Genomic DNA, 12,208 nt, shown 5'->3' on the forward strand with positions numbered 1-12,208 from the left:
AAAAGCTCATTTTGCTACTTGCCAGCTATGTGACTTTGGGCATCTTTCTAATATTCTTGAGCCTTGAGATCTTCTTTTACAAAAACAGAGATAATGATTCTTTAACTTCATAAAACTGCTGTTGTGAAGAATATGTTTTAAATAGTGACTGGTATATATATTCAATAAGTGGTAATTGTTTTGGAGATCAAAAGCATATGTTCTATCTCCAAAGGGATCTTAATTCAGCCTAGCAGGGGAGATAATAAATATACCTGTAAAATACTGTAATTGTAGTATCACAGTTTTACCTAGTTCTTCAGGAGTTTGAGGGAGGAAGGGCTTGTGTTTGGCTGCTGTAGTCAAGGGAGATTTTAAAGACGAGGTGGATTTTAATCTAGACTTTGAAAAACATGCAAATTTTTGATAGGAATAAATGGGGAAGATGAACATTCTAGCCAAGATATGGGTCAGGGCATGTAGATGGAAAAGTTGGTTAAAGCAGGAATTTTGTGTAGGTGAGGAATGAGAGTAGATTAGGGTTATACTACATGGAATCATGATTGCCAGATTGAAGAATTTTCATTTGCTAGACTGTCAGGAGCCACTCGGAGAAAGCAATGGCAACCCACTCCAGTACTCTTGACTGGAAAATCCCATGGATGGAGGAGCCTGGTAGGCTGCAGTCCATGGGGTCGCTAAGAGTTGGACACGACTGAGCGACTTCACTTTCACTTTTCACTTTCATGCATTGGAGAAGGAAATGGCAACCCACTCCAGTGTTCTTGCCTGGAGAATCCCAGGGACTGGGGAGCCTGGTGGGCTGCTGTCTATGGGTCGCCCGGAGTCGGACACGACTGAAGTGACTTAGCAGCAGCAGCAGGAGCCACTGATAACTTTATTTCAGGAGAATAACATGATCCTGCCAAAGTTTTAGGAAATAATTTGTCTGAAATGTAGGCTAGACTGGAGGCAAAGGTTTGGTTATTAGTCGTAAGGTAAATGCTATAGGTGTTTTAAAATGTCTTCAGGGACAGTGATCCTTTCAATAATTAAAAAAAAGCTAAGAACTAAGCCTTATAAAATTATACACATGTATATAGGTCTTTGGCATCTGTTTAATAATGATGATATAAAAGAGAAAGTAGTGGTAATAACTTACATTTATTGAATGCTAACTTTAGGTCAGGTTCCATACATTTGTTTTATATAGATTATTTTATTTTCATACCAATCATATGATATAGCTACTTATTTACTGAAGAGGTTAAATAACTTAAGTCATTCAGCTGCTTAGTGGGGGAACTAGAATCTAAAAAATTTTCTCTGGTTCTTAAATTCATTTTCTTAATCTACACTATTATCCATTCTAGGGTAAATGCAATTATAGGTAAAAGAAACTTATAGTTTTTGAAAGAGGTAGTTTGTTATTTTTAATACTGTCTCTGTTTTTCACTTCCTTTTCCCTCTTCCCTTCCTGAGTGATTCATTCAAAAACCATCTGGATTAGCTATCCACCTTCTCGACTCACAGAAGGGGTTTTGTCACCTAACCAATACAGGTGTCCACATGGCATAGTGGTGGCCCAGTGAGAGGTTTTGGAACTTGGATGTGCTAAAGGAGGGTGTATGTGTGGAAGAGGAGCTCAACATAGAGTGTGTGAGTTGGAGCAGTATATGGAGGATGTCCAGTGTGCAAGCTGGTGATAGTTGCTCAGAGTAGTTTGACAGAACTTGAGTGGAGTAACAGAGCTTGAGTGGGGTATAGGGTGTCTATGCAATGAATGGTCCACATCAGTGACAGAAGATTGATTATGTATGAGGTAGGGCAGTTGACTGAATTAGTAAAGATAATGGAAGCCTAGCGTCTTACTGTTGGAGAAAGGAATTAAAAGATGGAGGAAGACAATGAATCATGTACTGTTGAATTAGAATTGAAGATACCAGTGTGAACTTAAGAGTTTCCAGTGTCGGTAGATAGATATAGCAAATCTGGGACCCACTTCTTGGCCTCTGAATACCATTCTCAGTAGACTAGGGCCTGTTGGAGAAATGGCTAATTTAGGGAACGTGTGAGATGAACCTGCATCATCTTATCGTGCAAAAAAGTTGTTCAAAGAATGATGAGATTGTGTCAAAATGATTCAGAAGCAGCTTGAATAGGCTCTAGTGGCCAAATTTGGAATAATTTGAACATCAAAATAAATATTGATGGCAAAATACTGCAAATAAAATTGAAGCTCATAAGTCTATAGTGAAAGAATTAATGAATAAATGGAAACTATGATGAAGGGTGGTATATTTTTATAATCTCAAAGCATCTCCTTTTAGAATACTAATTATAAAGATTAAAAAGGAACTTTACAGTGGAAAAGTTTGGCAATGGTCCCAGCAGACATACCAGTGTGCCAGGACTGAGAATATGGCATCACTTCTTAGATACTGTTGACAAAGATACACACCCTGAATTTAATCATGGGAAATCATGGTTGTTGTTATTCTGTCACTAAATTGTGTCCCATTCTCTGTGACACCATAATAATCAGACTAACTCTAATTGAGAGACATTCTGCAATATAACTTACAATATAAGCAATCTTTAAATGTAGGTCCTGAAAATTAAGAAAGCACAGAACAACTGTGCCAAATGAAAGAGACAGATATTAATAAATACAGTTCATGAGTCATTACGCTATACAGGATATTATTTGGAACCTGGCAAAACTTGAAATGGGGGTCTGAAGATTAGATATATCAGTGTTAATTTCCTGATTTTGATGATTGTGAACTGCTTATGTAGATGAATTCTCTTGTTTGTAGGATATATACACTAAAGTATTTTCTAGGACTGTCTGGACATCATGTTAGCAACTTACTCACATTAGGGGGAAGAAGACACCATTGTACTATACTAAGAAACTGGAGGCTATGACCGAAAAAAGTAATAACAACTACCTCTGCTAAGATTGACTTCTTCTTCTGTTGGTGGTTTTCAGGTGGCCTGGTAGTTAAAGGGAGAGCAATATTTTGTATTGCTGTACAAATACTGTTAAGCGGAGACTCTGTTATCAGTCCTGTTTTGTGAATTATTTTATGGAAATACAGGTACTCAGAAAGTTTACATACAGAAATGTGTCCTTTGGTTTTGTAGGCATATGTACATATATGTGTTGGGGAGATATTTTGATCTTAACAGGTAACTTACTAGCTTAATGTTACATTTGAATTACTTTTTAAAAAAAGTTGCCATATGTGTTTATTTTAAAACTGGTTCTCATTTTCTAGATAAAGGATAGAGTTTAATATTTAATCTCTTATAATGGCAAAGGTTTATTGTCATTTAAAATACTTATTTGCAGTCATTTTAACATTGGTGTGAGTGATAAGAGCAGTATGTGTTAGCATCCTCAGTTCAGTTCAGTTGCTCAGTCGTGTCCGACTTTGTGACCCCATGGTCTACAGCGCACCAGGCTTCCCTGTCTGTCACCAACTCCCGGAGCCTGCTCAAGTTCATATTCATTGAGTTGGTGACGCCATCCAACCATCTCGTCCTCTATTGTCCCCTTCTCCTCCTACCTTCAGTCTTTCCCAGCATCAGGGTCTTTTCCAATGAGTCAGTTCTTCGTATTAGGTGGCCAAAGTTAGGATTCTGGGAGGTGAGTATTTGCACAAATTACCTAACCTCTTGGTTCTGCATTTTTCCCTTCTGTAAAATGGGGATAATAATAATGAGTCCCTTTTTCTCAGAGTATTGTAAAGGTTATATGTGAAAATGCATGTTAAATGCTTAAAATAGTACCTGGCTTATAGGTGCTTTAATAAACGTTAGCTAATTTATGATTATAATAATAACTGTCTTCATTTAATCCTCAGAATTAGCCCTTCCAAGTAGGTATGATTTCCCCCACTTTACAGGTAGGAAGACTGAGAGGATTACATGTAGGAAGTTCTGAGACGATTGGTAATTCCCTTCAGGTCACAAACCTAGTAGTGATAGATCTGGGATTTCAAAACATTGTTCATCAAAATTCAAAGCCCGTATTTAAATACATTACTTCTGTGTAATGTTTTCTCCTCTTTTACCTAGATTTTAGGAATAATCAGCATTAAAATGTCAAGCACTTACATTCTAGTCTGTGTACTAAAAATGAAATATACCCAGTAATGAATATAACAATAGCAACATTTTATTCAAGATGTGGAAAACTTCTAGAAGTATAGATAAAATTATACATTTAATTTTGGAAAGGGAACATTTTTTCTTATTGGAAGAACAGATATTAAAAGGCAAAAATTAATCTTGCACAAGTTATTTTCATAAAAATATTTTATTAAGAATTGGTTGAAAGTGGTGTTTAAGTCTTTTGAAGCAAAACTAATATTTAGCTCAGATAAAGAAATTTACTGGTGTCCTAAAAATTGCATGAGAGAGAACCTCTTTGTGGTGTTGAATATTGATCATATTTATCTCTTGAAACTGTTGCCTTTTCTGGTATTGCAGCACCCTGATTCTCCTTTGACTTTCCTAGCTGTGTGTATCATTTGGTAATAAGCAAATTCTCAGTATTGACCTGTGATCATAAACTTCTCCATTCTTGGTGTATGTCCCTGTATCTTTAATGTCTTGAACATGAGATATTACCTTGTCTCCTATATTATCTTCATTCATGACTCTTTCTAGTGTCTCACCTGCAGAACATTCTAGTATTTATTTCCAAGCTCTTAGTAGTTATATCCCTATTAACCTTAAATTCAGAATTTATAAGATCTCATTTGTTATCTTCACCAGTACCTTCTAGGAATTGGGGTAGATAGTGGTGGGGCAGGGGGTTCCCCCTCTAAGCTATTTCTGATGTAAATTTCTGTCCTTAGAGTCCTTCTCTTAAAGGAGTAATGTCTTTCAGATTTTCTTAATTATTCTTTCCCACCATGACCAGGACCATATCACTCAATTACTAGTATTTCAGCTGCTGTGTAGATGGCCTCCCTTTATCCTGGTACTACTCTCATTTTAATTACTGCATTTACCATGCTATTTCTCTGACCAGGTACCTTCAGTGGCCATTGTGTCTTGACTCAAAGGATCCATAATTATGTCCTTGATTTACTTACAAAAACTTATTTCCTTCAATGTATATAGGGTTATGCTGGCACCTTCACTGCCTCTTCCAGGGGATGTGGTTTCTTTTGTGCCTTTTTTCTTGTCTCCCTTAGCCTGGTGTGCTTTCTTTTCCTCCTGCTCGAGCAGATCCTACCCACTTATAAGTCCTGGTTCAGACCAGGATCCCATGAAGCCTTTGTACTCCACTCATCTACACAGTCTCAAAATTCTTGGTGCACTGTGATCTGTACATTACTGTTTAGAACTTGGTATCATTATATGTGTTGTATTGTTTCAGTGTTAGTCTCATCTCTTTATACTGAACAGTTTCTAGCAGTGAAATTTTTACAGCTCTTGTTACCTGGAGTATCCGCACATTCTAGGTACTTGGTAATATTTTCAGATTAATAAAATTACAAATCACTTACACTTTGCGTATCTGGCAAATGAACAAAAGGTAGAGACTATCTTAACTGTTCACAAGATCTTATTTTTCAGTTTTTAGGGTAGAGGAAGGAAAGAAAAACAGTTTAACAAATTCCATTTTAGTTGCTGCATATGTTCGAAGGATAGAAGTTAGAATTAGGTGTAAAGATTGTTTTCATAGAAAATTAAATGGAATATGCAACATAATTTTTCTGGATATGGAAATTCATTTTTACAAACCTTTTGGGGTTTAAAAGAAATAGAGTGTGTGTTCAATTGTGTGTCTGATATTAAATTCTTCTAATTTATCAAGTCTTCTCTGTAGATAATGCAGGGAATTAAAGGAAATACACTATCTAGGTAGCAAAGTATTTCAACTTAGATTGGCCTTTTTGTGAATAGTAAATAAAATGTCAGATCATTATTTAGAACTAATTATAAGTGTATAAGAATGATTATTTGTAGAAAGGACATTTAGAATGCTAGTTAAGTAAATCTTATAGTTAAGTGACTGCAGTCCTGCTAACATATTTCACTGTTATTTGTTGGGGTAGCCATTTAAAGATCGCTGTGAATGGTTCTATGAACATTTGCATTCAGGACAGCCAGATTCAGACATGGTGCACAGGCCAGTGAATGAAAATGATATCCTGCTGGTTCATAGAGGTATGTTTAGAAATGATATGTGTATAAGACACAAAATACTAGTTTTTGTAAATTTTAGTATGTAAAATTAACCACTGCTACATATTTAGATTCTATTTTTAGGAGTAGCTGTGAAGTTGTGTCAAAAGCAAATTGTGCAAAGCTAAAGCAAGGAATTGCTGTACGGTTCCATGGAGAAGAAGGCATGGTGGGTATACAAATAAGTGTTGTTAAGATCACTGTCTATAAAAGATTGAAAAGCCTTTGCATAAAGTTTAATATTTAATTGATAATGGAAGAAATTTAATCTTATTATAATTTAGAAAAAATTTCATCATTGTATTTCTATTGATACTTAATCTTATTTTCTTGAACTCAGGGTCAAGGTGTTGTCCGTGAGTGGTTTGATATTCTGTCTAATGAGATAGTCAATCCTGATTATGCATTGTTTACCCAGTCAGCTGATGGTAAGTTGTACAGTTAAGATGACTTTTTCTGTGATTTGTCACATTTTCAGACTGCACTACTTCAGTGCCTTTTATCCTTTGATTTCTACAGTAGCCTGTGAGCTAGGGTGACTGTTCCCTTTTCGTAGATGAGGAAATTGAAATTCAGAGTTTTTGTCTATGATAGCCATTCACAAGTGGTAGGATCATGAATAGAACCTGACTCAGCGTAGCATTCTTTCCTCTATAAGCAGTTGGTTCTCAAATGCTTATCTCAAGTACTGTTGCTGGCCTCCAGGAAGTTTTCTTCAGTTATTTGTAAAATAAAGCTAAATTTATTCAATTTAAGGCTTGCCCTTTAGTCTACTTTTCTTGAATTAAAATTTCCTTTTATAAAATGGTGCTAGGAGATGAACTTTTAAAAAAATATAAGTCCTTGTTTGGAAAAATTAAAATTTGCTAACCCTATATGAGTTTCCAACTCTGGGAAGTTTTTTGATCATTAAAAGCAAGTCTAGAAGTCATGGTATTAAATCTTAACTTATAGTATGTTTGCATTACTATAGTAACTTTGTTTTCAGTCCTTTTAAAAGATTGACGTGGTAACTAAAAAGCTTTTATTTAATCATGTAATACAGATAAAAGACTCTTCCTTATTGAAATGTTGTTTGCTGCCTACAGACTTACAGTTTGATATTGTAGGCTAAAGGGCTTCCCTGGTGGCTCAGACGGTATAGAAATCTGCCTGCATTGTGGGAGACCTGGGTTCGATTCCTGGGTGGGGAAGATCCCCTGGAGAAGGGAATGGCAACCCACTCCAGTATTCTTGCCTGAAGGATTTCACGGACAGAGGAGACTGCTGAACTGCATCCATGATTCCTAAGAGCTGGACACAACTAAGTGACTAACACACATACATTGTAGACTAAATGGAAGTGGTTACCACCTCATGTGTATAAGATATACCTGAGAGTTTTCTAACTTAATAAGACTTACATCCAAGTGAAGGTGGGATTTCAGGTTTTAAATGCTTTGTACAGTTGCTTTTGTTTTCTGAAAATTTTTTCTTTCTCAGTGTTTAAATTTTTCTGTAAGAAGAGAGTGTCTCATTAATTATAGTTTCTGATTGCATTCAACCAAGCCACCAGAAATCTCCACTGAATAAGAAGGATGACTGTAAGAGAAGCAAGTGGGGCTGGGCTTCATGATGCTAGGCAAATGCAGGAATTCACCTGTTTGATGGGCTCCTCAAATACACTTGGTCTATTTGAGATTATTTAGGAATGTGGGACTTGCTGCTTTATTTCTGTAACCTTTTGATTATTTTCTCTGAGATAAATTGGCATCTTTGTGATTTTTATGACAAATTTGATGAAGCCCTGGTTTAGCTATTTAGACCTAATCTCTGAAGCAGGATTTAGCATTCAGTTCAGTTCAGTCGCTCAGTTGTGTCCGACTCTTTGCGACCCCATGAATCCCAGCACGCCAGGCCTCTGTGTCCATCACCAACTCCCGGAGTTCACTCAAACTCACGTCCATCGAGTCGGTGATGCCATCCAGTCATCTCATCCTCTGTTGTCCCCTTTTCCTCCCGCCCCCAGTCCCTCCCAGCATCATGATCTTTTCCAATGAGTCAACTCTTTGCATGAGTTGGCCAAAGTATTGGAATTTCAGCTGCAGCATCAGTCCTTCCAATGAACACCCAGAACTGATCTCTCTTAGGATAGACTGGTTGGACCTCCTTGCAGTCCAAGGGACTCTCAAGAGACTTCTCCAACACCACAGTTCAAAAGCATCAATTCTTTGGCGCTTAGCTTTCTTCACAGTCCAACTCTCACATCCATACATGACCACTGGAAAAACCATAGCCTTGACTAGATGGACCTTTTTTGGCAAAATAATATCTCTGCTTTTTAATATTAAGACATTGTATTTTAGATTTATGTTTTTTCTTTATAGTCCCTTATTCTGAGCTGTCTCTTTAGTTTCATATCTGAGAAATATATTTGGTGTGAAATCATTAGATTTCACACCAGATGTACTTACTCATTCTTGCTGGCTCAGTTGCTAAAGAATCCGCCTATAATGCAGAAGACAGCCTGCAGTGCAGAGTATCTGGGTTTGATCCCTGGGTCAGGAAGACCGCCTGGAGAAGGAATGGCACCCTACTCCAGTATTCTTGCCTGGGAAATTTCAGGAACAGAGGAGCTTGGCAGGCTACAGTCCATGGGGTTGCAAGAGTTAGACACAGCTTAGATATTAAACCATCACCACCACTTACTCTACAGATTTATAGCAGATAATATGTTGAAGCACATAGACCATAAAGTTTGTGACTCGTCCTTTTCATGAGCCATATAAGTTTTCTCTTTGGGGTTATATTATTAATAAATTAAAAAGTAGATGAAAACATTTTCTTGTTCTAGAAAGTTACATTTAGGATTCCCAAATATGGGAGATGCTTGGGTAGACCTAATGTATACAGTAATTTCTTTAAAACGTGCTTTCTAATTAAATTAAGATGCTTATTATAGAGCAGTAGTCATGGAGGGGAGGGACCAGTGCCTTTGGTGTGTTCTACTGAATGTCAATCCTTGTACTGTCCTTTTTGCTGTGATCTTGGGCTTATAAATATAATATTTCTGCAGCTCAATTCCCTTATTTGAAAATGGTGAGTACCTGTGGTTTGTAATGTAGAGGGAAATCAGCTGATGTCTAAAAATGCTTAGTCCAATGCCTGGCACATAGAAATCAGAAATAAATATTAGGGGCTATTATTACTATTCTGTGAAAATGATATTTTCTTATTGAATAGGTTTTTTCTGAGATGATGAAATGTCACAGCTTTACAGATTTGAACTTAAAACATGACATAAACTTTATATTCTATCTTAATTCATTTTCAAGTTAAAAACTTATGCATTTCCTGAAGACTTTCCCCCTTATTTCCTTTTTGTTCTTCTGATTTCTCTATATCTATTCTTTTTGATAATTCAGATTTCCCGGTAAGTACGTAAAGAAGTTATGTACAGACTTATGAGGGGAAATAGGTAAAATTGTGATTATTCTCAGAATATTGTTATTTTTGAAATTATATTTTTTTGTCTTTGAAGTGTTTCTTCATCTCACAAAACTTTGCTTTGACTTTTAATACCCAGTCTTACATTGTGACTGGGAATGATTCTCAAAAGATACTTTACAGTGGCCCTTTTAAGTCATTCAGCTGTAAGTATCCATACATGTACCTTACATTTAAGTAGACTTACTGGTCATGGTAATTTAGTCCAGTGCCAGCACTGATAAAGACCAGCGAAGCACAAAGAGTTTATGGATGCTCCTGTTGAGTAGTTTCAGTTGTGTATCTGTTATGTCATCCAGCAAGTGAGACAGAGACTGTCCTTGGACAGACTTTCATGTCTTTAGTTCCCAGCACTGTGCAGGGGTTAGAGGTGATGCTCATCGATGGGTATTGAATAAATTTGGCCACAAACAAAAATGTACGCTCAATAACCAACATTTTACTTTCCAATACTTTACTTTTCCTTTACTTATTTTTTGATGTTATTTCATTAGATTTATCAGTTATTCTTTCTTTTTGCCCAAGTTGCCTAGAAGAGAAATATATAGAATGATCTTAATAAATATTGTTGAATGAGAGAATTTGTAATTTGAGGTAGTGATCACATGAAAAGATAAGAAAAGAGAATTGAAATCTTGCTGTTTAGGTTTTTCCATTGCACTGTTTTGTTTTTTTTTTGAAACTGTTTCATTGTGGTAAAATATACATAACATAAAATTTACCATTTTAACCATTTAGAAGTGTATACTTCACTGGCCTTAAGTATATTCATCACTATCTGTTTCCAGGCTTTTTTTCCCCCGCATAAATGGAATTGCACTCCATTGCACTAGAGTTTGGCAGTAGTAATTATTACTGATACTGTTTTAACTTTTATACCTCAGTGGTACCTATTCAAACTTGTTTATTTGTTATGATGAAAACAGTTGTACATTTAGAAATTTTAGTTATTCTCTTACAGTGCTCTATTCTCTGAGGAACAAAATGAGGTGAACACCTGCTACACTGGGCACGTATAGATGAATGAGACAATGTCTGCCCTAATTCACAGCCTAAATAGTTATTTCCACATTGCTTGGGAAAATGTGAACATGTGTGCACGTGTGTTTGTTTATGTGTTTCTAGGATCTCTCTGACACATCTTCCAGCTACCTTCAGTGAAAAGTATTCTAAAATTTTCTCTCTGCACAGGCTTCCTTTAATAAGTATATGAAAATTAATGATTATCTTTAGTATTTTCAATTCCACTGTTAAATATTCCACACAGAACCTTCTTACAGAAGTTTATGCACAATGTAACCTTAGCTTTGCTGAAGTTGTCTGTGAACTAATAATTTACCTGCATTGAAATGATCTCTCTTATACATAATCTTAAAAATAAATTATTTTATCTTGATTTTAATAGGAACAACTTTTCAACCCAATAGCAACTCCTCTGTAAATCCTGATCACTTGAACTATTTCCGGTTTGCTGGACAGATCTTGGGATTAGCTCTGAACCATAGGCAACTGGTGAACATTTACTTCACGAGATCATTCTATAAGCACATTCTTGGTATGGCTCTATTGTTATTTCCATAGACATAAATTTAAAGTGTTTTTTAATAGTCAGGGAAAGCTAAGTAAGCCGTAGCAGTTGGGTGAATAATTTTTATTTTGATTGGAGATTTATTTGATTGATGTTATTTTGCTCTGCTATTTTGCTGTCTGCATATGTAAGGCATTTGAGGGCCTGAGAGAGAGGAAAAAATAATCTGCATTTTTGATAAAAATTTTTTCCCATTTTAGTGTATATATGTTTATGCTAAAAATGCATTTTAATATGAATATACTTAAGAGAATTGGCACTTTTAAAAGTTTATAATAATTTCCTGAAGAGCTCTTTCAAAGAAAGGCTAATTGTAGAAATGTGGCAGTAACATAAGCTTAAATTTACAGACTTCCAAATTTAGGAATTAGCGTTCATTTAAATCATGCTCTGAATTGGATTGTAATATTTTGCAGTTTTACAGAGTATCTGTAGAGGGCAGTGTTTCACCATTAAACAGATAAGGAAAGGCAGAAACATTTAGAATATAACTGCTGTATGTTTGCATTTTTAGGTATTCCTGTGAATTACCAAGATGTGGCATCCATTGATCCAGAATATGCCAAAAACTTGCAATGGATTTTAGATAATGATATTAGTGATTTGGGTCTAGAATTAACTTTTTCTGTTGAGACTGATGTGTTTGGAGCAATGGAAGAGGTGCCCTTGAAACCTGGGGGTGGAAGTATTCTTGTAACACAAAATAACAAAGTAAGTATTCAAATTTTTACCTTAGCCATTGTTTGCAACTTAGCCCTGATATTTTGCTAATTGCTCCAAAGTCTTGGCACTAGCTAGAAAAACTTTTACTGTTAGAGTTTTGTAACATTTATAGCAGATAAAATATTTAAACTGAGTAAACCATCAAATAAACTTCAAATTGTATAGGATCATTTCCGTGCTGTGTTAGATATCCTGAGGCAGTTTCTTAAGCAGCCTAGAGCA

At 35.8% G+C, this 12,208-nt stretch overlaps 1 protein-coding gene across 7 annotated transcripts in view; it reads left to right on the forward strand.

Annotated features, from left to right (window-relative positions):
* The window catches only part of HACE1 (HECT domain and ankyrin repeat containing E3 ubiquitin protein ligase 1), a 118,515-nt gene that overhangs the window by 75,452 nt on the left and 30,855 nt on the right, over positions 1-12,208 (forward strand). For all 7 annotated transcript variants that reach the window (XM_070376543.1, XM_070376547.1, XM_070376544.1 and 4 more), the window contains 5 exons: positions 6,060-6,171; positions 6,261-6,358; positions 6,530-6,617; positions 11,081-11,230; positions 11,778-11,974. In XM_070376543.1, coding sequence (XP_070232644.1) covers positions 6,060-6,171; positions 6,261-6,358; positions 6,530-6,617; positions 11,081-11,230; positions 11,778-11,974 — 645 coding nt within the window. The remainder of the gene's footprint in view (positions 1-6,059; positions 6,172-6,260; positions 6,359-6,529; positions 6,618-11,080; positions 11,231-11,777; positions 11,975-12,208) is intronic.

This window comes from Bos mutus, chromosome 9 (assembly GCF_027580195.1).
Source record: "Bos mutus isolate GX-2022 chromosome 9, NWIPB_WYAK_1.1, whole genome shotgun sequence".
In the NCBI taxonomy this organism is placed as follows: Eukaryota; Metazoa; Chordata; class Mammalia; order Artiodactyla; family Bovidae; genus Bos; species Bos mutus.